This window comes from Argiope bruennichi, chromosome 3 (assembly GCF_947563725.1).
Source record: "Argiope bruennichi chromosome 3, qqArgBrue1.1, whole genome shotgun sequence".
Classification (NCBI taxonomy): domain Eukaryota; kingdom Metazoa; phylum Arthropoda; class Arachnida; order Araneae; family Araneidae; genus Argiope; species Argiope bruennichi.
The window spans coordinates 87,021,645-87,048,183 of record NC_079153.1 but is presented as its reverse complement, the minus strand read 5'-3'; the positions used below and the strand labels follow the sequence as shown (position 1 = coordinate 87,048,183).

The following is a 26,539-nucleotide window of genomic DNA, read 5'->3' as shown; positions in this document are numbered from 1 at the left end:
TGAAATATGGGAAGTATATTTATTTCTTCACATGCAACATTTGGAATACAGTAATCCGCATCAACATTTCATGCAGATTTGAGAGATAAACAACTCAATAGAATTCCAAAATGTTTTTTATCTGGTGAAATAAAATTATCTTGATGTAGTTTGAAGTAGCAGAATGAAGATTAGAGATCCTTGAAAATGCCTGCAAGAAAATTTCGAATTGGTAAGATGTTCCACTTATTATTAATAAGTTGTTCTGAATAAATTAGTATCAAAAATATTTTGACTCTGATTTCAAAGAAGGACTTATGTAGATGATCGCTTGTATAGATGAAAATTTTGAAGAATGATAAAAATGACTGTTGGTGTGGTTAGATTTAGTTTCATTATGCAAATTTCCTGTTTTGAAACAACTTGAAGGATATCGTAGGATGACTCTAAGTCATGGTCAGATAAATAGAGCGACATCTGAGCTGGTAATTCTCTTGAAGTTTTTACACCACTCTATGGAAAAGAGCGTTTGACATTCAAGCCTTAAAAAATCATGAATTTCTTTCACGTTCAATTATTTTTTTATTTTTATTTTTTTGTAATTTTTAAAAAATTTGAAATTGAAAGGCATAAATTTAAATTGAAACGTAACTTCATTTCAGAAACAAAACACGAACAAGCGAGAGTTGTCTCTTCAAAATTTTCTCGCATATTCCTTAGTAACGTTGTTAGCCCCCTTCCACCTGCCTAAAAATGGGGGATCTTGGACAAGACAGAATATATCACAAATGTTAATATTTTTATTTTCAGAGTCCCGTACATGAGGGTTTTGTGAATTGTATTATAATGAAGAAAACCGAATATGTATTTTGGACGCTTTTTTGTCAACTTAATGAAATCAAAATTTGACGCAGAACTAAAATTTTAGTAAAAGATTTCGCCTAACAAACTACATTTAATTATGTTATTCCTTTTTTTAGTTTCCGTACTTGCAAGTATACGAATGTACAGACAGACAAAAGATCAAAATATTGATGGAGTCGGTTCCAAATTTGATACATATCTACACATTCCGTTAAATCTGTGCACTAAATTTTATCCATCTAGATTTATTCATTTTGTAAGGATCATGTTAACACATCTTTGGACAGCTGGACGGACAGATTTCCTCTCAATGGTTTCGTTCAAAATTTGATAGAAATTGAATTAGAAAATCCCTCTTAACGTTTCAAAAAATTAAGAAAAAATATATTTACCTATTTATATTCTTCCAAGAATTTGTTGTGAAATTCTTCTATCTTCTGTAGAACAATCTTCATTCTCTCCGGTTGAGGAATGATAGTTATTCTAGAAAAGAAATATTTCTTAAAACATAATGCTAAAACAATATCAAACAAAACTGCGCACATGGATGAAAAAAATGTTAATCTCAGTAAAATTATCCTAATGAAGCATATGAAAGTTTATAGGAGAACAGATAAAACGTCTACTATGAGCCTTGTCTTAAAAATTATTCGAATCAGAAGTGTAATTCAACAATTATAGTGAATCTATTTACGGCTGCTTACAAATTCACTTTTGCGTATTTTTACTAATAATAAAGGAAAAGTGTATATGCGCGCGTGTGTGTGTATCAGTTGGCGTTATGCAGGCCTAGAGTTTCCAAATTTGGCATTAAAATATTTTGAAGGCGAGTTGTGCATTTAGGATAGATTTTTAAAAATTGTAATATAAAAATTAAGAGCATTCTATCGTTTTTTCCGAGGTAACTTCCAAAAAATATGATTGCACAAAAATTATTTTTATAGCATTTTAAAATTTAGTAAATTAGCGCTTTTAGGATTTCAAATTCTTTGATGTGTATTTTTTTTTATCCCAAATGTATTTGTTCAGAATATGATAATTCCTTAAAAATATATTTTAGATAATTTTCAACTATTTTTTTGTCACAAATCTATGAATATTGATAGAACTTCTAATATAATTTGATTATATTAATGCCCATTTTAAAAGACATAAAGGCTATTTGGGGGCAGACTCATAATTTGAGATTATTGTCAGAGGTGTAGGACGACATCTGAACGAGTTTCTTCTTTTCATTATATCAGAAGAAGACATATATAGCATTTGGTGTAATTATGTTTCGAACTTTGGGCCTTTCGATCCTCCCTTTTACCTGATAATCTAATTATCAGGTGACCCGTGACAATCGGTAAACATTATAGCCAATATTATCAGATTTAATTTTTGATAGCTGCAATGCAGTCAATTGATCAAACAAATGTTGTCATCTAACTGGAAGGGATATCCATTTTCTTCCTACAAAATGGGCAAAGATTCTAGCATTAAATTGGCTCGAAATATCTGACACATCATGTGATCATCAGTATTAATTGACTATATTGGTCTAAATTGAGAAGTAATAAAGGAAATCGTAATAATAACAAAGCTATGCTTTAAAACAGGAAAACTGTTTTTGTATTAAATTCCGAATTACCTGAAGTGGAAAGTTCCGGGCCTCTGGCCGAACGCACTTCCGGGAACTACGCAGACTCCTGTGTTTTCCAGTAGTTGCATGACGTAGAAGAAGTCGGGAGTTTGCCCCACAGACTGAAATATAGAATTAACTTTATTTGTACTTCCAGCACATAATAGACAAAAATGTCATACATCTTATATATGGTATTCTTTGCAAAGAAATTTCGATAATGAATAAATTAAATTGATTTATTTTTGATTTTATACATATCTTAAGTCTACGACATGAATAATTATATAACATAATATACAAAGTTAAGCGGTATCCTACAAGATTAACTTTTAATGAAACCTGATAGAGATACAGAAACAGAAAACTTAATCTTAATCTAAAATTAATATACCCTAATTAATAATTAGTAGTTAGTTATAAACCCATTTTCGACTTAAGTTCTATTGAAGTCTGACACTTTCTGGCTTTTAATCTTTTTATGCAGTTAAAGCGAAAACGTCAATCATCCGTTTATCCATTTACAGTTCACATTTCTAACAAAAATATTAGATCATTAAGAGTAAAAATCGTCCATGAGAAACACATTAATGTTCACTCCAAGAAAGGAGATAATGCAAAGATAACCGTTCCTCATGACAGCCATTGTTCAATGTCAGTTAACACTTGTCAACACTTAGCTTAGTCACTGCAGTTAATCTATTGAAAATATTCTTGTTGGTTTATTAGCAATAGAAGTAGTAATAAATTTTGAGAAAGGAATTAAAAATGACAGATAAATCCGAGAATTATGGGAAAAAAAACTATTTTTTAGAATAAGTAAGGAATATTTTTCCCCAATCATTGGTGCTTTTCTCCCTTAGCAAATAAGTTTGAAATTCTTTGCGGTCTACTAAATGAAGTCTCCGATTCGGGGGCTCAGTTCATGAACTTTATCTCCAAATATTTTTATGCGCTAAGATAATAACCTTCCTGACATTTCCAATTATTTAGATAGTAAAATTATTTGAGGATCTCTGATACTATAATAGAAATCCGGCCGGTAAGTGTACAAAGCAAGAAGCTAAAAAGTTCGATAACGGATAATGGCGTTATATTTACCCAGAAAATTCAAATCCTGATAGAGAAACACAGCAGAAGCATTTGCAAAAATCAACAACACACTAATAGACACCAAGTTGTAAATTAAATAGCATCACTACAAAGCTCAGCGTAAAACAGCTAGAGAGCTAGCTTTCCGATCAATATTCCAAGCAGAAAATTCTTGGTAATGGATGCCTCCACTTGCATACCATCCGTGGCAAACTATTGAATTTTTTAGAAGGAAAGCGGATTTCAGCTATTAAGAAAGATATCTCCAAAATTCTTGTTCTTCTCAAGAATCTTCATTTTTATTGCCAAATGAGCATCAAGTTAAGTCGCCAATCGAGTGTCTTTAATATGGTATTTTTCAGCCCCCATTAAGAATATGTATCTTTTTTGCTATGAGATTAATTGCGCAGAAAAACAATATTATAGATTTATAGTTCTCACTATATAAGTCTATAATATTACAGATTTATATCTTTGAATGTAGAAATAATAGAAGCTAAGAAAAAAGAATTTTTGTAACCAATTTGTATAGGCAGTGTAATATTCTTGCCACATAGAATCTTAAAACTGAACTAGCAGTAACATTTATCATAATAAGGTTTTTAAAGAAATCTGAACTGAACATATAATCATGAATTTATATAAAAATAATTTTAAATAATTTCATAAGAAAAATACCTTAGCTTTCTGAATAGCTTTTTCTGGTAATATCAACCTCGGAAACAAGTGTAGCGACCCAGAAAAGGAGTCGCTTTTTATTCCCTTCATTCGACTGAATGTTTTCTCGATCAGTAAGGCTGAATCTGTCAAATTCTGCATAACCGCTGTTTTTTCCTGAAAAAAAAAATCAAACATTTTGTTTATGGAATACAATTACATGTTTTTGAATCATGCTTTTTTTTTCTCTTGTTTATATTAACAGATTAGATTATACGCAGGAGGAGCCGCGGTGACCTGTTGGTTAGATCTCGGCTTTGGAGTCGGTGAGTTTCAGGTTCGAGAACTTAATCTACCGAAGAACCGTCGTGTAAGCGGGTCTGGTGCACGCTAAATCCGTCAGGGTCAAACGTCCTCCCACTGATGTGGTGTAGAAGTTTGGAGAAGGGGTGCCAGCTTAGGTGTCGTTCTCGTCAGCTGACCGCGGTTCAATATTACGAGCTCCGTCCCAAAATAGCTCTAGTGTTGCTTTAAAACGGTACGTTAATATAACTAAACCAAACTAAAAAAAAAAGCTTATACAGAGGATGATTGGACATTTTTCTAGATGTTTTTAATAGATTCTACAGTAGTCAAAAACCATAGATCAATAGTTACCTCCAAAACTTTCAAAGATATTAATTTACTTTCAATTTGAAAAATATGTAACGAAGGAAAAATTATATTTTATATTGTTTGAATCAAGAAACGGATAATTGAAAAGATTACAAACTTTAATTTTTTTTTTACAATCATATTTAGTAAAAATATTCCTGGCATACTGAATTTTTTTAAGGAAGTTCCACGCTTCTGCAACTAAAAATGGCCGATCTAATTCTTTATAATGTGTACTTAATGTAATGTGAAATAACATATGAGGTACACTCGTGTATAAAATGTTTGAAATTTCGATATTAAAATTTGTATTTACGTTAATATAGCAAATATTTTAAAAGACACATAGCACTTAACATGCCAAATTAATCCATGTTTTCGTTGCTCTCTTTTATGGAAGGCAATATAATAAATGCCCAAAATAAAATTCGGTGTCTAATTAAGAACTTCAAAATTTTATAGATCAAGGGATTTTGTCGATCAAGATAATTTGAATTCATGCCAGTTATGGATTCCTCGGGGAAAGTAGTCCACTGATTGCTGGATTTTCCTCGAGGCAACCGTCTAACTGGCTTAAAATTGTCAAAAATAGTTATAATAAGAATTTAATTAACCCTTTCTAGGGCCGTGAGAAGTATGCTTCCCACCAAATTTATCAATATTTGTATGAAATTATGTAGGTTCGCATAAGTTCTGACAAATTTTTTTAGAAAGACTGAAACTTAGGTGCTTCAGTTCTTTATCTCACACAAAATGATGTGTCTTAATTTGTTACTTAATTACTAATTAAAAAGATTAATTAATTAATCTAATTAAATTTATCTAATAAGCTAAATGAATCTCTTTTCTTATTCTAATTTCAAGCCTAAAAATATTTTAACATAATATGACTAGAAAAAAATGGCCCTTTAAAGGGTTAATTAGAGCAGTTTCATTCTCATGAAATGGAACTTCATGAACCTGGAGTAAGGCCACGAATTCCTTACATGGCATTGACGAATGATAGTTACGAAATATAGATATTTGGCATAAATTTAGCATTTTTACTGAATCTGTCGTGGTAATATGCATTTTGGACGATTTTCTGCCATAGGATTAGACGCAAAAGTTTGGTTTTTGCATCATTAACTTTATTGACACCAAATAAATAAAAAGCTGTATTTGTTTTTAATGCATCATACATTAGGTTGAAAAAAAGAGGCAACAAATGAAAGTTTATTATTTTAAAAATATTCATGATACCTCTTTCTGTATTTGTTTTACTATTTCCATTCACTATTTTTATTATTATAATGAATTATCATTTCTGACTTTCTTCACAACCAAGAACTATTCCTGTACTTAGGAAAGCCCAGCAAAACCTACAGCTGTAGAGCTTGCAATTAAGTTTTTGATCTTTGTATAATTAAGTTTTGCGTCATTGAGTTTAATAGTCCCAAATGATTAACATCATGCTTAACTGTATCGCTCCATGCTAAGAATACGATCACATCAGTTTTCTTAAAGATTCATAGAAACAATAAGATTTCTACAAGGTTCTGTTGTAATACAGGTCAGAGTACAGCTTAAGATCTAATTCTGTCGAAGATGACTGATATACATCGAATCTAAGAAAAGTCGTCGTGTTAGCGTAATGATATGCAAAAGTATTGACTTTTCATTTGACCACAATTCGAGATTGTAAATTTCATTAAATACTATTTTTGATGCTTGCATATATTAAATCAAATTTTTCTTTTATTTCTCTAACTTTCTTGGCATACGAGGTAATTGTATCTTAATCATTTCGCATGGTTTTACGGATTATATTGTTTTACACTGAGACATATGAATTATACTATGATCTAGTTTTGAACTATATTGACATGCTTGCTGCCACTTTGAATTCGGATCACCTATTAAATTAGATTATCCCTCCTTTTCTTAACACATTGAATTCCATGGGAATCACTGGCAACCTCGATCAAATAAACTTATGAAAGCTTATAAAATATGATTATGAGCTTATGAAGCAACATAACTTGCATTTTGATGATAATATTTCAATATTCTATGTATCACAAAAAAAATCATTAAACTAATGTAACGTGGATTGTAAAGAGCATTTTGCTTCATTGAAAAGGTGTCAAACTTATTTGTAAGCATTTAATGTCGATAACATTTAAAAATATCAAGACGTTTGAGATTTGACTATTTCGGACTTCGTGCAAGATTTAGATTTTGCCAAGTTGCGCCAAGAAAATGTTAACTTAAAGGCTAGAGATAACCAGAAATTCGAAAGTTAAAAAATAAAATAGCACTTTACCTTCATGAAGAGGTCGTAAGACGGTTCTCCTTTCTGGGGAGGATTCATTGCGCAATACATTGCAACCTGAAAGTACAGGAAGCAGTGAAAAACATGGACGTTAAAAGAGAACTGGAATATTAAACAGTAATTTTCGATCCGGCACTATAACTAAAGATATCATCCGAGATTTCTATATGATATGCATTCAACGGAAGAAAATAAAAATAACAAAGATCTCTACTTAAAGATGAAAACTAATTATGGAACTGCTTTTAAAAGTCGCCAATATATGGATTTTTATGTTTTCCAGCACCCTTGACTGAAAAGTAATGTAATAATAAAGCCAAGATTTAATTTAACAATTTTGCACAGGTATGATTAATAATTTGAGATACATTTTTAATATCATGTACATTAAATTGGGAAAAGTAACAACGATGAGGGATTCACTAATTATAAAAGCAAATCTCTCAAAAGTCTAACGACCTTCATTGCATACCAATATCCATTTTGGATTATTCTTATGGTAAAAATCGACCTCAAGCTTCAATTATAGCTTCAAACTATAGCTGGGAAAGGCTATCAAAATACATTATAGCTATCTATTGCATATTTTTTCAAAACTAATTTCCATTATATTTTACTATTATATGTTGTATGGAGCTTTTTCATTTTTCATGTATACCTATCTACAGGGTAATCACAAAACATTGTTATAAATATTGAATTATTTTATTTTACAAATATGATACAGCAAACAATCAATACACTAATATGTGGAACATTATAAATAAAAGTTTATTTTGAAATAATTTTATTTGAATCGACCGCCGTCCTACGGATGATTAAAGATAATTTCTTATCCGATTGTCCAACTGGGATATGAATTATTTTAAGAGGTAAATAGTCAATTTCATAGAGTATGAAAGCTTGAAGAGGATGATCCAACTTCTGTTTTAATTAGAATTTAATTTGGTTAAATCTCCAAAATGGGAAAAACAAAATTTGATATTATTTTTTATATTTTTATCATCACTGTCAGGTTTTTAAAATATCACTAAGATTTATTTTCAGTTTGAGTAAGCACCTGATGTATGAATTTATGATATATCAGGACTTAAGACAATAGATTAAGAAAACACCTTCGTTGACTCCAGTAAAATTTGAAAACGGCAAGACGATATAAAGTTTTTATCATCTAAGCTAGCTTCCTATCCGCCGCCCACCGACCAAAAATAGTTCGCCCCAAAATAGTCCCCATTCGCCACTGAAATAGCTGTATTCATTTAAAAAAAATTTTTCAGTTAGTGAACGAAACATAGAATCTCCCTTCTTTCTCTCTCTCTCCCCCCTCTTTCTTTTGTCTCTTTCTCTTCTCTCTATATTCCGATTTTCTTTCTTGATCTCGCGTGGAAAGTTCATAAAACGTTTTCAAGAATTTCGTATATTAATGTTCCCGAATTCAATCTGATACATGCATTTCTTTTAAGGATATAAAATCGACTTCTTATTTCTATGAATGTATAAATTTACTGTGATTAATTGTAATTTTAACGTTTTATTTCTGACATCAATTATTTGCATTCAATTATCTTTAACTATCACATGCAACGAAAACACAAAATTAGGAGGTGCTGTCTAATGAGATTTCTAATGTAATCATCAATAGTCAAATTATATCATATGGCAAGTGAGGAAACAGGACGGAATCATTTAAAATAACCTACCTGCCCTAATACATTTGGGCATAAAGAGACCGCTGCCAGTTTAAGAAGCATCGTTTTGATATCTGGGCTGAAATTGATCAGTTCTGCATATCCACTTCGAAGTCCACATCTGCCAAATAGAATTAAGAGCATAAAAGTATAAGGCCGTTTTTCATAAGTGAAAAATCGGAAGGTTGACCTTACAATCTTCCTATTAACGGATTCTGAAATTAGGGAATACCACTTTTTCCAGAAATCTTACACTTATTCATCATATTTAAGTTGAATTTAGATGGCGACTTATAAGGTTGTATAATTAAGTTTGAAAAGTTTATTTAAGTTATTGCCAATAAAAAATTTCGATAAAATTTTAAGAGACCCAGGAAACACGGGAGAGACAACACGACTTAATTTTCTACATAGGTGGAAAAATAGACCTTCGAAGAGAAAGGGAAAAAATGGCGTAATTTAATTTTGAGAAGAAAAATTTCTCCACATTAGCAAAACTTATTTGAGATGTATTAAATGTGGTACGTTATAAAAAATTTTGCTAATTTATCAGCATCCGAAAATACAACGCAGCCTGCTTCTTAATTCCTTTAACTGATATTAATTTCATACATTTCGATAAATTGATATGTTATTTAAAAAGAAGATATTCTAATCTCTTTTCTGAAGTGTAATATGAATAACCGTTTCACTGTTAACTATTCTAAATAGAAGCACTTCGCGTGAACTGTATGCAGCTGGCAGTAATGATTGCTGAGGACTGAACTGATGACTTGCGGCATAAGCATATATGTATATAAGCCATAGGCCATGCCAATAATTTTTCTGGACGCATATATGCGCCCATAGCAGTCAAAGAATTAAGGCTCAATTCATTACTGTCTTCGGTTGACCTTACTGCATATGCTATTGTATTCTTCAGGTAAGAATCTTTTTTACATCATGCAATTTACAGAAAAAGTGTCATTCTATAAGTCTTTGCATGCTAACGAAAACAAATGTGAATATCATACTTTGTAATTAATTTCAGTAGAAGATATTTTTTTTTTAAAAAAGGAAGCGAATGAAAGATCGGATGAAACAATTAAACAGGTTTAAATTTCATTACAATAATAAAAAGCGTAAGTTCAAACAGTGTTTAAAATTAATTAAAAATATTTAGATATGAGAAAAAATTGAACGAAAATGAAATTATTATAATTGAAAAGTAGATTCTTGATTTTGAAATAGCGTAAAAATAGTTTTTGGGCTATATATTGTTTTTGTCGATCAAAACCTAATCCATCAACTCCCGAAAGTTCAATATTAGTGAATAAACTCAAAGGCAGCTGAAAATATCTAATAAATTCATTTGGACTTCGTATTCTATTAGCATACTGCCTATTCAGTATATCTTGTTTTGTAAAAACAGTGTAACTCTCGGAAACTAAGAAATAGAACTACCAATCGCCTCTTGGAAATCTTTTCGTTCATACCTTCCAAAGCCAGCTCAGATTCCTTTTGATATTAAATGCTTCTGCTAAACATTTATACCAAACATAAACATATACTTTGCATATAAAAGACTATTGTAAGAGAAAGAAATTTTCAGCTGCAGGATTTTAAACTATAGATGAATTTTATGACAAATTCAAATATTTTTAAATCAAGGATAACATTTTATGGAACTAAATAACGCAGGAACCATTTTAATTATAGAACTCAAAGACATAAATAATACATGGCAAAGGCTGTATTGGATATGATGGAGTTATACCACTATTTAATCAGACTCCTGTTTATATCCGAAAATTTTGTTTAAATATTGAAAAATAGGTATTTCAAAAAGATCTGGAGTCCTATATCAGTTGCTATTTGGACTATTCAACAAGCAAACATATGCGGAATATGCCTTCAGCATTAAAGAAATTATGCCTCTTTTAGGCCAATAAGCGATGTTGACCATTCCCTTTGATTAACATTTCTAGTCATCAGTACATATGAAGTTACGCTTTCTTTTGTTATATTTCACTCGTAACCTAATGTGTATCTAATTTTAAAAGCTTCACTATATAAGATCAGTGCAAAAGAAGAATGATTTGGCTCAGTTCATAAGAAACTTCAGCGCATTGCATTTAAAACTTAGTTTCTTGCTAAACAAACAACATAAAATCACATTTCACTGAAGTAATACAGGAATCATATTAATTATGTATCTCAAAAAAAGTAACAATGTCACTTACTCTCCCATGTAGCCCTTTGAAGCAGACATGAAGGATACCATCTCCATCCTACTGTAAGGGTCACCCATTTCCATCAACACTTTTTTGAAAGAGTGAAACTTCTTGCCGCCGTACACGTTGCCTTGATATACCTACAAATAAATAAATAAGGAAACTAATATTATCCTGCGTATTGATAAGGTGGCTAACACAGGTTGCATGGTTAGAGGGAGGTGAGAAAGGGCATGTTCTTCCGATTAAGTTTGGGTTTTCTGTATATAACGTTCATCGAAAAGCGAATTGGTATAAAAGGAGACTGCTTCCATCTAAAAAAAAAAGGCGAATTTTACATGTAATAAAATTTTTCCAATCTATAATTCCATTCTTCAGTTAGCATTAGATCATATGATATCAGAGAAATAACATTGTATAGCTAAACAGTTTTGCTTATGTTACAGTAAATTATCATTGTAATTAAAATGCATTACTTTAAATATTTTATGTTAAACATATTATTCTTAGAATTAATCCCCTTTTGAAAAACTTTGACGAAACCTCGTTCTACAGGTTGTTTCTGAAAACAAAATGCATTAGTTCAAAATAACAACTATTAAAGTATTAAATAACATGAATCTAAGTTTCATAACCCACTATGGATTAATTCAAATGTATAAGCCTTTCAATCATCTCATGTCTTTAATCATTTGAAATTATTATTTTAGAAAAGTTTAATCGTGTGCAATTTTTAAGCGAATCATTTGGTGTACCTGTTTCATTTCGAATGACTGGTTTCAGCTCGATGATTATAACAAGGTTTCAGCGTTAAAGATTATGTTTTCGTTGTCACTAAAAAAATTTAATGAGAGTGAAATCTGCTTAGTATGACAAGCATTAACTGTTGTCTTGGCTTTTCACCTTACCTTTGCGAAACAAATCTATTGCTTTCTGTAATTGCTTGAGCTATCGACTCATTTTTTATCTTTTATTATAAATTTTTAATGCAAAGTTAATAGGAAAGTTTCAATTTTTTAAAATGTTAACATTGATGCTGACATTTCTTTTTGATTCTTGAAATCTGAAAACCACTTTAAATCAGATTTCCTTTCTAAAGTATATTAGACTACCAAGATATCTCAAGAATGTCTGTTCAGAATCAGAATTTGTAGTAATAAAGTTGACTGTAATCAGAGATGCCTCTTCAAAGGCTTATGCTACTATCATAGGCTTTCGTGCAATAATTGACCCAAATGTGTAAGATATTTCATTGGTTCATTCAGTAAATTATTAAATCAAATGAAGCGATGTGAGACTAAAATATTTTAAGAATTCTAAGTATTCTCTAAATTTGCCATATATTACACATTTGAACATAATTCAAGAGAAAGCCACTAAAATAAATGAAAAGGTAAGAAGAATTGCCAGGGAAACTTGGGGTTTGTCCCCAGTCATGGTGAAAGACATTTATACTATAGTTATAGAGAAAAATTATATCACATGGCTCGAAAACTTGGCGTACTGATTTCTGTAAGCAGAATATAAAAAATTTACAAATTCAGCGTTTGCCTCTCTTAGCAGTAACTAAGATATACAAAACAGATTCGACAATGGCTTTTCAAGTGTTGAGTGGTTATTCTCCACTTGACATTAAATTAAAAATAGAAAAATTAAAAAACATAAATATTATGATAAATTTCTCCGTAACATGGAGCTATTTCTCAGAAGAAAAAGAAATAGAAAATTGTACATATTTAATTGATTCTAAAATGGATAGAAAGATGGACTGTGCCTAGTATTGTTGAAATGGAATCGAGCAATAAATTGGGACATATAGGTTTAGTGATTATTGTTCCATTTTCATAGCAGAACTAAAGGCAATTAGACAAACAGTCTTTATCCAACAAAATGGGACCAAATCGCCGAAATTTATTATAAATTTAACATCCTCTTTGATGGCTCTGGAATCATTAAAAGAAAAAAGAAAGGAGCTGTTGCTGATAAAAGAGAAAATTAATAAAGTGAAAGAAAAAAAAACGAATATAAATTATTTTGGATAATTGCACAACATGGACAATATGGAAATGAAAGAACAGATTTCTTGGTGAAAACGTCCCTAAATAATGCTAATAATCAATATAATTATATTGTAATAAAAACCCAAATGAAAAGAAAGAGTTTCTTCTCTTCCTCAACCAACCAACCAAACAAACCAAAATTAACCAACTTTGGTAGAAGAAATCTTCACGCTCAACTAAGAGTTGAAAACTGAATAATTTTTCAAGACAGTTGATTCTAAGAAAGTAAAAGACGACTTTTTTTCCTTCAATCAGGAACAAAACGGTCACGGGATCTTTCAGTACTTTCAAAGTTTATTCTTCAATAGACCTTCAATGTATCATTGTAGAAGGAGGTATAAGGGCTGAACAATTTGCCACTTAAAGCCTTTTTTGGTGATAAACTCAATTAAGGAAGTTATTCTGAAGATATATGAATATGCAATTGTTTTATTATCTTCAGTTTAAACTGCAATGTTAATTTAGAATGTTGATTATTTCAAAATTTTATGTACTAAATGTAAATGATATTCTGTATATTGGTTAGTATTGTATAAGTTGGTTCTGTATAAGGTTAGAGATTTCCTTTAATCTTATGCTAGATGTTATTACTGTTAAATTTACATGCAGAGAATTTTTTTCACCTTTAAATATGTATATATTTAAAGGTGATATTTCACATTGTTTTAGTATTTACTACTGTTTGTAAGTATTTATTGTAATATTCTCTAAAATATTACATGTGGTAGAGTTGAAGGGACATCCTTTCAGGGTTCTTTCAGAATTTAATTACTTAAATTGATTTCTTCATCACCTTCTGTTGATTGCGATCCTGAACGACGTGTTATCTTGCGGAGTTTGAAAAAAAAAGAATTGAATGTTGGAACGAATTCATTCTTCTGTTTGGTGTGCCTATTTTGAAGGTAGAATTCTCTTTGTAATGTCCTCATTTTTTATATGAACGGCCTTTGTCTGGGACAGGGCTATTAAGGCTATTAATGCTATCAATTGCAGTTAAAACAAGAATTGTACCACTGAAAACTTACAATTCCATGGTACGTGTAACTTACGTGTTAATCACCCAATTTTTATAAATGTCATCAGTTCAATGGTAATGACAATTCACTTCACTTTTCTCTGGACTTACTCTCAGATTGTTCTTTGTTGGATTTCAGCCCAACCTTTCAAAGGAGAATCAGTTCGTAACACAAGTGAATACAATTCATTTTCTCATAAACAATGAAATTTGGAATAAGGTTCCAGGAAAAACCAATTGTTGCCTATACTTCTAAAGGCTTAATTTCTTTCAAGTACTTTTTTGCGGACAGATGGAAAAAGTACTATAAGTACTTTTTTATCTGTCCAAATTTCCGAACATCAAGAAAAATTATTTCTTTCATAGAATTACGTTGGTCAATTAAAAAAAATAGTGAAATTTAGCCTTGAAAAAGAAAAGAGCAATGTAGTAACCAGCAACATTGTAGTAACTACAGCTCGAAAACATTAAATAATTGTTTTCGCGAGCATAACATACATTATTATATAATCACAATTGCAGGAAGTTTTTAAATGCTATTTAAGATTTTTGGGATCTATCTTTCTTTCTTCGTAAAATTTTAGGAAATCTATAAGCTCGTTCCGAAATCTATAGCAACATTTAAATCAGTGGAATAACCAACAATTCAGGAACAGCCAACACTTTTTAAAGCATTAGTTCTTGGTTTTTTCCTAGATTGAAATTTAACGACTAATTCGAATTTTGAGGTTTACAATACAGAGGGAATTAGAGTTAAAATTAATGTAACTTTGCAGCCACAAAACAAAAATAATTAAGAACGCCATCGCAATTTGTAATCATAAGTTGCCTCATGCTGTGTGGTGAAGCCTCGTTCTTTTACTTCCTGTATTTTACGCATCGAATTCAAAAATTAAACTGGTATATCTTATTTAACTTGAATCATACAGTTATGAGTTAATTCCATAAAAATAATTAAAAAATCTACAATTACTTTCAAACAAATTAATAACATAATTAAAAAGCATACGAACTATTGTACTCCCTAATAGAAAAAAAAATCTATAACTACCACAAATAAATTAATAGCATAATTTTAAAAATATATGAGATAGTGTACCCCTAATGAAAAATCAATGAAGAAATATTCACCTACCTCATCAGCCATAAGAAGAAGTTTCTCTTCGAATGCGAATTTAATAATCTCCTGGATATTTTCGTAAGTGAGAACAGCACCTTAAAGAGAAAAACGCAATTTATTGAATGGTTTAATTGGTTTTAGAAATCAATTTTATTTTATCGATTATTAGACTTAAAATACTGGTTTGTTTTAAAATTCAAAATGTATTTCAATTCGTTTTTAATGATGCAATCATGGCCTAATTTCTCTATACATTTAATTAAATGTCTGTTTGATTGCTTGAACCTTAGAGAATTCAACAGCACTTGACTGATCTAACTGAAGACACCAAGACGGCATTCGACTCATAGTGCGCAGAGAGTACCTACAGGAGAGAGACTTCCCACGACTACTCACGCCTCTGAAATCGTCTGCTATTCTTTACTGATTACTCACTTGCTGAAGTCAACTACCGACTCACTGCTCGACTCAACACCAAATGAATACAGTCTGTCTGTCAGCGTTAATAGAAAGATAATCGAAGCTCAAATTCTAATGGTTTGAGTTTCACCAAGATTCTTGCAGTTTTTTGGAATCTTCTATTTTGTAGCCAAATAATAGAAAAATTTGTCGCGAAGCCCAGAGTTATTGATCCGACATTCAACAGCCTTTATTATTCCTGTAAAATTGTTTTCTTTACTAGGAGACTTATTATGCAGCGAGACAACATTACGAATTCGTAACAATTTTATACCATGAAAATCATTTTTATAACTTATAAAATGCAAAATATTACTAATTAATGGTTTCATTTATCTTAATAGTGCCGCATTGTAATGCTAGTAAAGGTTATCTATAGATCTGCGTGGGCGGATGTGATTAAGTGGAGAAGCTTTATTTGAGACTACCGGTTATATATTATTGAGCAGAAGATTCGAAATGGATTGTCACTTCCACAATTTAATCTTCCATGCTCTTGAAAATTAAAGAAATTTGGCATTCCTTTTAATATAGAAATTTTTTTATATATTTATTTATACAAATGTGATATTAAAGTCTCTGAGTAGCATTTGAAAACACTGAGGTGTGGTAATAATTCTCCTCATATACTTGGGGGGGGGGGCTCGTCATTCCTAGGCATGTAACATTTTTAAAACAAAGCACATGTATTCCTCTGTAGCCATAAATTATTTTGTAGCCATAAAGTCTCTGTGCAGCATTTGAAAACACTGAGGTGTGGTAATAATTCTCCTCATATACTTGGGGGGGGGGGGCGTTCATTATTCCTAGGCGTGTAACGTCTTTAAAACAAAGCACATGTATTCCTCTGTAGCCATAAATTATTCTCTCTATATTATTTGTTTAACTAGCACGGTAAGTGCTTAAAAGTATTTCTTACCATATTAATATTGCTAAAGTAATCTACCATTTCTAACTCAGTATTTTCCTGCCACATGTAATAATAGCAGGAAATTGCACCGCAAACGGGATTATTTAATTGTTCAAAGCCTTTATAATAATTTTAGAAACCTACCTGAGGGATTTCCAGGATTGTTAACAATCAAAGCTCTTGGTACACATGTCTTTTTCGCTTCGTTAAGGGATCGCCTTAATTCAGCAATATTTAAACCCCAGCCATTGTCTTCGTCCAGATAATAGTTGATCTACAAGAAATTAAGATATAATTAAATTGACTTGTTGGAAGAAAGAATTTTGTTAGAAATGAAACTGAAATAAGCTTTAAAAATAATTCAAATGGGATTAATTATCTAATTATTATCATTATTTTTTTTTTTTTGCGCTAAGTTTTAAGGACAGTAAATGAAATAATATTCTTATAAAACTTCAAAAATATGTTGGCCAAAAAGTCCAGTCAGAACGTACGCTACAAACGAAGGAAAAAGTTTCATGGAGCTATCTGTAAAATTAGTAGAAAAATTTGTGATTAAAACTATGAACGTTCTGTGATTTAATGAAGAGATAAAACTGAAAAATATATCCTAAAATCCCCCCCCCGTCTTAAAGTTTTTTAAAATTATTATTTTTGTTTACTTTCTTCATCGATCAAATTTCGTTACGCTGTTGCGTAACTAAAAGAAACTGTACCATAATACCGGAAACTAAATTTTTTTTCAGCTTTAGAACGAACTCTTTTTTAAATCGCAGAAATCTCAATTTTAATTTCAAATATCTCCATCAGTTTAATAGATAACTCCACGAAAGTTTCCCTGCGCTTTTACAGTGTACTTTTTTCTAAGTGGAATTTTTGGACAATCTTCTGTATTAATTTTTTAGTTATTCTTTGTAACTTCCTTATTTTGCAGTTAGGAGCACTGTAACCAATCTCAATAATTTCAGAATAGTCACTTTACTGTAGATAAACGTTACTTCCCTGGCTATACGAGACACCATTTTGAATTCAGAGAGCTTAAAAATATTTTACTGATCTCCCCGTATATACAGGGTTAAAATAAAAGTCTGAGAGTCTGAGCACTCGTGGAAAGAGGCGTAACGTCTTTTTTAAGAGAGTATTCGAGTAAGGTCCAGGAAGACAGTTTCTGCTGGTTTTTTCATGTATATCTCACGATGCATATTGGAATATATAGATTGGAGGCCTGTCTATACGCATTATTATTTTAAAAGTGAATCCGTAAAATTTCCGAAGCTTAAAATTCTTTCAATATTCTTCGTTTTCAAGCTAAGAAGTGCATTAGTCTCTCATATCTTAATGGTCTCACTGCTTCCTATTACAATTTTCTGATAAATATTTAAACAGTACTTTTATTGCAAATTTGATGAGTTTGCAAGACATCAGAATACTCACACTTGAGAAAATAGTGGGAGCAAGAAATTCGTCGCTGCTTTCCATAATAAATTGGTGAGAATATATCTCTAGTTTAAGGAATGGAGAACAAGATTAATTAATATGGATTTAGATTTATAATCCAGCCACACGGGAGGTAAAGTGAGGGGGGAGCTATTTTGATGTGTTTATTTAAGCAGCGCAATTACAGAGGGAGTTGAAATGAAATTGGCGAATCGCCAATTCCCACTAGATAGACTTAAAAAACATAAGGACTTTAGACTAAACTTTAAGTTCCATAATGACTTTAGATAGACTCAAAAACCGGAGTGATGTTGAAAACGGCCACTCCTTTGATGTGGCGTCAAATGATCATGAAAGCACGACTTAAGAAATGAGAGAGTTTGTTTGAACATGTCTTTGATTGGAGAGCCATAATGACCCACTAGATAGACTTAAAAAACATAAGGACTTTAGACTAAACTTTAAGTTCCATAATGACTTTAGATAGACTCAAAAACCGGAGTGATGTTGAAAACGGCCACTCCTTTGATGTGGCGTCAAATGATCATGAAAGCACGACTTAAGAAATGAGAGAGTTTGTTTGAACATGTCTTTGATTGGAGAGCCATAATGACCCACTAGATAGACTTAAAAAACATAAGGACTTTAGACTAAACTTTAAATTCCATAATGACTTTAGATAGACTCAAAAACCGGAGTGATGTTGAAAACGGCCACTCCTTTGATGTGGCGTCAAATGATCGAGAAAGCACGACTTAAGAAATGAGAGAGTTTATTGGAACATGTCTTTGATTGGAGAGGTCTCTAATTTGAAAGGAAAAACATGTGAAAGTAACTCGAGTCTAGTATTAATATTCGGCATACACATACAGCATCTCTAAAGAAAATACTTGGATTTTACAGATTAAGAACAATAATTTTCACATCCCACCCACCTTATTGAGAACCAAGTCGGAATTAATTGGTGTAAGGTAATATGTATGTGAAACCCTAAAACAAATAATACGGATAAGAGCAGAATTCTCCAAATGCACATAAATCTGCACAGAAATTTCATCGGACTTATTAAAAGATTTAATGAAAATAAGTTACTACCTGATGCATTCCGTATTCAGCAATTGTGGAGGAATAGAGTGGGTATTGAGGGATAGGAATCATAACGCCGGCTCGTGTCCCATTAATCGGATGATTTATCAAGTAGAGGACATTCTAAACATAAAACAAATGGTTCTGCATGAATAATTTAAATATATCTGAATAGAAGAAATAAGCAGCAAAATCACCAGGAGCTCTTACCTGGATTGCTTCAGTCGCGCCTGTTCGCAGCACGATATCTGAATAGGATGCAGGGAAGCCATCTCTTCTTTCGATGAACTGTGCAATATGGCGTTTGACTAGCTCTAATCCAGTACATTCCGTGTAAACACCTGCAAATTAAGAAGAAATAATATGTAGATTCTCGTAAGCTTTGAAGTATTTTTTTAATTGAACATTTATAAATCCCTCGTGCACGACAAAGTAACACACGGGGCTTACAGAATTAAGTATGTAACCCATTAGAAAAAGAAAAAGAAGAAAATTTAACAGTTATGAAGGATTACAGATGTCAACAATAAATTTACAGAAATTTTCAAAAGCACTTCTAGAGGAAATAAGTTGGTGAAACTCTGGAGGCCAATTTATATTCATGTCCTTGAGAGCCAGAAGTTTGAAGCATTGCTTTGATACAAAAATTATTCAATTCCTTTATAAAAGATATTTTATAAAATCCCAAGAAATTTTAAGAAAGGTAATGGGTTGTTACCTTTTAATTATTAGAAAGGTAATAACTTATAAAAAATACTTGTGCTTCTTTCAAAATTTAATTTTTAATACTGAGCCTACATTTTTAGATAAAATTACTGACAGCTAATATACTGGATTAGTAAAAACTTCTTATTTTTTAATTAAGTTTTTTTTTCATAGAAAAATCAAACTTCATATGTGAATAGAGCAATTTTTTTTCTTACTCATACAACACACATATAACAACAACAATAAAAAAAGCAGAACGAACAAAGCATTTACTATTGAAATATAGAATTTTTTAAAATTAAAAATATTTTTTTCTAGAAATCTTAATGAAATGTTTGAATATAAAATTATCTTCTTTTCATTCTTCTGCGTTTATGAAATCTTCCAAACTTAAAGCATCTGTTCTGGAAATCTCAATGAAATGTTTAAATATAAAATTATCTTCTTTTTATTCATTTGTGACCTTCCAAATTTAAAATATCTGTTTCAGAAAACTTAATGAAATATTTAAATATAAAATAATCTTCTTTTTATTCTTCTCCATTTATAAAATATACGAAATATTATGAATATTATGCAAAAAAAAAAAATCCATTTAAGACGGAACACATAAATATAGGATCTTTTGTACAGGGCACTGCGAAATTACAACAAAAATATGAAGGTGAGGAAACAATTCTTGGAACAAGAATTAAAATTTAAGTTTATAAAATGATTCTAGTTATAAAAATTCTGGTATATTAGTTCACTTCATTGTCTTGTGAGCCACATAGATATTAAGCAGAATCCATCTTCTTTCATTTCCATCAATAGAAGAAAATCATGCGACAAAATATTTCATGAAATAATGAAATTGGCTTGACTTCCACTCCTACTATATAATCTATGACTGGAGATTAGAGGAAAATATTTCTAAAAAGAATTGCCAAATTACAGAGAAAATATACACCATTATTAAATTGATATCAATACAAAGACAATTTTTAAAATATTGAAACGGCGTAAAATTTATTTTATGCAATAATATTTTCGGAGGTTACCGCCAGATACCGTCAAAATCAAAATTTAATTTTAATTAATTAAAATTCTAGTGAAAATTTTTAGAAAATCGTCTTGAGGCGCGCATTACAAGACTTTCGAGACTGTATATGTGACGAATTAAGTAGTTGTAGATAAATATTATATTACTAAATAATACATATAATATATATGCATAATTAATATACTTTATGTCAGTACTATTAGCATTGCTAATGAAGTTTACTATTCGTTATTCACCTTCTTCATTCTGCATTATCACTTCCTGCGTTGCTCATTATCACCTTCACATTTTATAGTCTTCATCACTTTTCTTAACACTCTGCTATAAATTATGCTGCGTATATGCATAATTACAATCCTTCAGCAATGTGCAGAAAATCAGACATTTCTTCTGTTATAGAATTTATTCTGTTTTTTAAGCCTTTAATCGGAATTTCAATTAATTACAAACTAATAAATATTTTAACATTTTTTCGTGATTCCAGAAAATATTTTTATATAAAACATAAACACCGTTTTAACACTTTCTAGGGCCGTGGGAAGTAGGCTTCCCACCAAATTTATCAATCTTTGTATGAAATTATGTAAGTTCTAACAATTTCTTACATATTTTTTTAGAAAGACAGAAACTTAGATGCTTCAGTTCTTTATTTTACACAAAATGATGTGTCTTGATTTGTTACTTAATTATTAATTAACCAAATTAATTAATTAATCAAATTAAATTTATCTAATAAGCTAAATGAATCCCTTTTCTTATTCTAATTACAAGCCTAAAAATATTTTAACATAATATGACTAGTAAAAAATGGCCCTTTAAAGAATTAATACATTCGCTGCTAACTGCGAAATACAGATCAGATGAGGGGACAACAAAGAAACTATGGAAGTATGCTTCCTACCAAATTTATCAATCTTTGTATGAAATTAAGTAGGTTGGTATAAGTTTTGACAAATTTTTTAGTGAGTCAGAAACTTAGATGCTTCAGTTCTTTATCTCAGACAAAATGATGTGTCTTGATTTGTCACTTAATTATTAATTAACCAAATTAATTCATTAATCAAATTAAATTTATATAATAAGCTAAATGAATCTCTTTTCTTATTCTAATTTCAAGCCTAAAAATATTTTAGCATAATATGACTAGAAAAAAATGGCCCTTTAAAGGGTTAATATAATTCCAGTTAAAAAGTTTAAACATATTTTCATGTCCATGACACTGCTAAATTGGCAGATATTAAAGCCGCATTATTTCTCATATGCCCTGCATATTTAATTGTATGTGTCTTAGCACACACACATACACACCAAATTTAGTAGCTTTAGGTAAAGCGGTCTGTCCTGTAAAGTGGTAAAAGCACATACTCATTCTCTTTATTATTCGTAAAGAATTGTTACATACAATTGTACGCATTTGTCACATACAAATGCGCAGATATAGAAAAACTCTACCCTTGGACAGATTTTTTATGAATTAATTATGTTAGTCATTTTTAATTTAGATAAAAAGACTGCAAATCATAAATATTATTTTGTTGTGTTTTTATATATCTCAATTGCAATTCTCAAATGCGTACACATTTGACCATACAAATAAGCAAAAGGCTATTAAAATAAGACACAAAATTCTAAAATGTTCTTTTCTCCTAACTCTTGAAGCCGTAAGATGTGGAGATTCATTAAAGTCTAGACATTAAATTTTCTAACAACTATAATTTGTTTTCTTGTTAAACCTCTTACGAGAGAAAATAAAGCTATAAATTTGGATCAATGCCAATAAAGCGGGAAAATAAAAATATTTTTTTTTCTTCAAACAATGTTCTTACACCGCAATTTATTGCTAGAAAAATAAATAGAAAAACTCACCAACGCTGCCGCCGCAAGCATTTAGAATATTTTTAGCTCGTTCTTTCACGTCATCCGGAAATCTGTCATCTGTCATCAGTGCAGGATTGGCGCATAAAGACAGCACCTAAAATGCGGGAGAAAAAAGCATCTTATATGTAATTAAAAGATCGAATAATCAAAATTGTTAAGAAAAAGTTATGAAAATACTCTATTACCTGACGAATGAATGTTAAAGGTTTTTGACCCATTGCTTGGCAGTCTCCAAAGTTAGCGCGAATCACTTCGTTGAAAGGTTTTGGAACACCCTGTAATAATAATTAAAAGTGACAAAAATCATTTTGATGAACGTTCTCCATAATAATAAGCAAAAATTTGTAATAAAACTGAATAAATAAACACGGATTTCTGAGAATTTATAGAAAAGCAAGAAGTTTGTTTCATTTTTAAAATATTCGTGGATCCATATGAACTACCTTGATGAAATTAATTTAAACACACGTGAAAGGAATCATACGCACGGCGCCAATTTAATTTTGGAATCTATTGCGCATCTTATGGAAGAAAAGCGTAAGATAACAAGTAGTTAGATGTAATGTGATATATACAGTTACATTTGTCATGTGATATAACGCTATTTAATAATAAGTTCATTTTAAATTAATAAGTCCAGTGAATAATACTACCTTTCATCTAATAAACTGATGAATTAATAAATATTAATAATTAATTAAATATTATTAATTTAATATTAAGTTTTATATTTCTATATATATGCAGTATATTTATGTAATATAAATAAAATATTTGGGTTATAGAGATATAATCATTCTAAAAAATTAATTTTTTAATTATTTTATTTCAAAATTTAATAGTTCAGGAATTTATTAAAATTAAGCCCTGAAATATCTAATATTAAGTAGCTCAATCTTACTTAACTCTGAAAATGTTAATCACAATTTTTTTAAAAATAATTGCAAATCGCTGATTTTATTGGATGGTCAGCAGTAATTGCCAGAAAATTGCGAAATATCGAGTTCCGAATAGTTCACAAAAAGGTAAGAACCATGAATTATTTAAAATTTTTACAAATATTATAAATTATAACTGCATAATATTTTTTTTTAATGCTGCGAATAAAATTTTATTTTTACTGTATAATTTCAATTGGGGTTACGACAAAAGACATAAGTACTATTCGAACATATTTGAACAAAACAAATAGGCCATTTTACAGAATTACAAACTAGGATCTAACAAACTTTTTTCAGTCTCGAATAAATAGAGAGCAAGATGAATTCATTATCAAAAGTTTTGTATAAACGTGGTTATTTTTCGATATAATAGAAGGGAAAATTCAGGCATTTGTCATACCTGTGGAGCAAGTTTATAATTTTCTCTTTTAAAAACGTTGCCACCAGTATCCTCAGATATGCCTTCAAGCTCATTTAAAGATCCTTATTAATCTGGTAGCTTTGGTCCGTAGCCAATTCTTCAAATCAGGAAAGAAAGGAAAATCACTCGGCTCTAAGTCACGTTCTCGATGAAAATTAAAGAAGGACGCAAGTCTGTCTCAACAGAAGACGTTTTTCAAGAAGTTGATCAGATAGTTCGAAGGAAACGAAGAATGCTGAAATCCTATGCATCGAGATCAACATGATAAACTTGCTGTTTGGGAAGAGGAAGAAGTTTAGGTATCCCCCATTCTTTTCTTAAAAGAAAACTCTAGAAATTTCTGGACTAATGAAGAATCACAAATAACGTCATGTTTCTTCTCGCTGATGTCAACATTCTTTGAAGATGTCGGAAACCTGATTCCCCGATATGACTAATATCTAAATTTTTATGGCATTTATGCCAAAAAGTAATCATGTTTGTACGTAATATTAATTTGTATATAATATTAATACATTTGTTTTGTTCTCTATTTTCGCATTTTCTTTTGTAGTTAATTGGGGATTGAAAAAAAAAAAAACATATCTGAATTCTTTTAAATTTACAAAAATATTATTTGCACCTAAGAATATATATACATAAGTATAAAATATAGTTTATAAGTAGTACCTATTAGAAAAACTGCATGAATAATTTATTCATGCAGTTCGACATTTATTTTTGCAATACTTATAAGCAAAAATGATGTCTGGACTTAAAATATTTCAATAAATGTTGTAAACTGAAATGTCTGGACTTAAAATATTTCAATTTGTTTATACTTAAAATTATTTAACGTCGAATTTCCTATTTATTTTTTAAACGATTTCAGGAATATTCTTGGACGATAATGTTGTACAATTTGTCGACATCAAAAAAAAAAAAAAGGTAATTTGAGTGAAAAAAAATTTAAAAGACACCATTTATGTATATTCTGAGAAATTAATTTAAAAATATTTTTTCATAATTTTTTTCACATTAAACAATATAATTTCTAAATGATAAAATTATTTTTTTAATTTCATACCTTTTTTAATTCTCCCTCAATTTCAGCCGATCGAATCGCGAGAGGTCCAAGGACCGCATACTCCATATTTTTGAAATTAGGGTTGACATTTTCCAAAGTGACGATTTTCTTTCCCATTCTCGATCCTTCCTGCTAAACTGCCAAGAGATCTACTATTCGAATCTCCGAGGTTGATAGTTTAACATCTGACATGTGGTTATTATATACCCTTCTTTTTAAGAGAATTCCTGCAGGTGTATCATCAAATTTATAAAATTTGTTTTTACCGTATGATCATGATAACATTCCTGCCAATTGATTTCACAGAAATAACTGCACACTTTTCTCTTAAAACCGTTGATGAGCCATCCAATTTAAAGAGAGGGGAAATTGAAGTAGCAGGGTTGATATTTTCGTTTGTCCATAACTTCCTTTAGATTGAAGGCAGAAAAAAATATTCTGTTATTATTGCTCCATCAAAACAAACAACTTTTGAGTAAAAATTTTTCAATAACTGAATTTTATTGGCAATTATGGAACCTTCAACTTCTAACCCAGATTGTTTTTAATGTTCTCGTAAATTGGAACTCGAGACTTTGACGAATCTGAACCTCCTTAAATTCAAAAACATATTTTTTTCGAAATTAATATATATGTTTGTCTACTAATACACATGTATTTATACTATATATGCCGTCTAATTGTCTGTGAACACAACGTCTTAAAATATTTAAAGCTAGACGTGTGAAATTTGGTACACAGTCTTAGTATAGAAATTGAAGATTTTTATCAAATTTGGAATAAAATATATTCACAGGACATCTGTCTGTCTGAATGTCCATACAGAAATGAACATGATAACTACAAAAGTTAAAAAGCTAGATGGATAAAATCTGATACACATATTGAAAATCTAAATGTATATTTGAATAAAATTTGCTATCAAATCCAACCAAGAATTAAATGTTTGTCGTCTCTATAATTTTGTATGTAAGTAAAAAAAAAAAAAAAAAAAAAAAAAAACACCATAACACAAAAATGTAATGATTTTTAAAATTAAATTTGGTATATAATTTTGCTTAAATTTTGGTTTTAGTTGGTCAGAAAAAAGGTGCCAAAAACGTATACTCTGTTTTCTTTATTATACAATGAAGCACAAAATACTCATGTGTTGGACTCAGAAAATAAAAATCTTTTCACTCGAGTTATTCAAGACCATATCTAAGTTCCACAATTTCAGAATGAGAAGTTTTTATAAATGGGAGTAATACTTTAGAAAGCATATGAGAAATTTCTGAGGTTTAACTAACGCTTTGACACCCCTTTCCATTC

General features: G+C 30.3%; 1 protein-coding gene across 1 annotated transcript; it reads right to left on the bottom strand.

The window, feature by feature from the left end:
- LOC129963801 (alanine aminotransferase 2-like) lies at nucleotides 1-25,477 on the bottom strand. The gene is made up of 14 exons (XM_056078368.1): nucleotides 25,229-25,477; nucleotides 22,986-23,075; nucleotides 22,789-22,894; nucleotides 19,383-19,513; nucleotides 19,182-19,295; nucleotides 16,794-16,923; nucleotides 15,296-15,375; nucleotides 11,095-11,225; nucleotides 8,885-8,993; nucleotides 7,176-7,241; nucleotides 4,238-4,393; nucleotides 2,477-2,589; nucleotides 1,236-1,326; nucleotides 1-190 (listed from the first exon to the last, which is right to left on the bottom strand). The coding sequence occupies exons 1-13, from the start codon at nucleotides 25,343-25,345 to the stop codon at nucleotides 1,236-1,238; spliced, it is 1,434 nt and encodes a 477-aa protein (XP_055934343.1). The 5' UTR covers nucleotides 25,346-25,477; the 3' UTR covers nucleotides 1-190.
- Nucleotides 25,478-26,539: the final 1,062 nt, after the last annotated feature.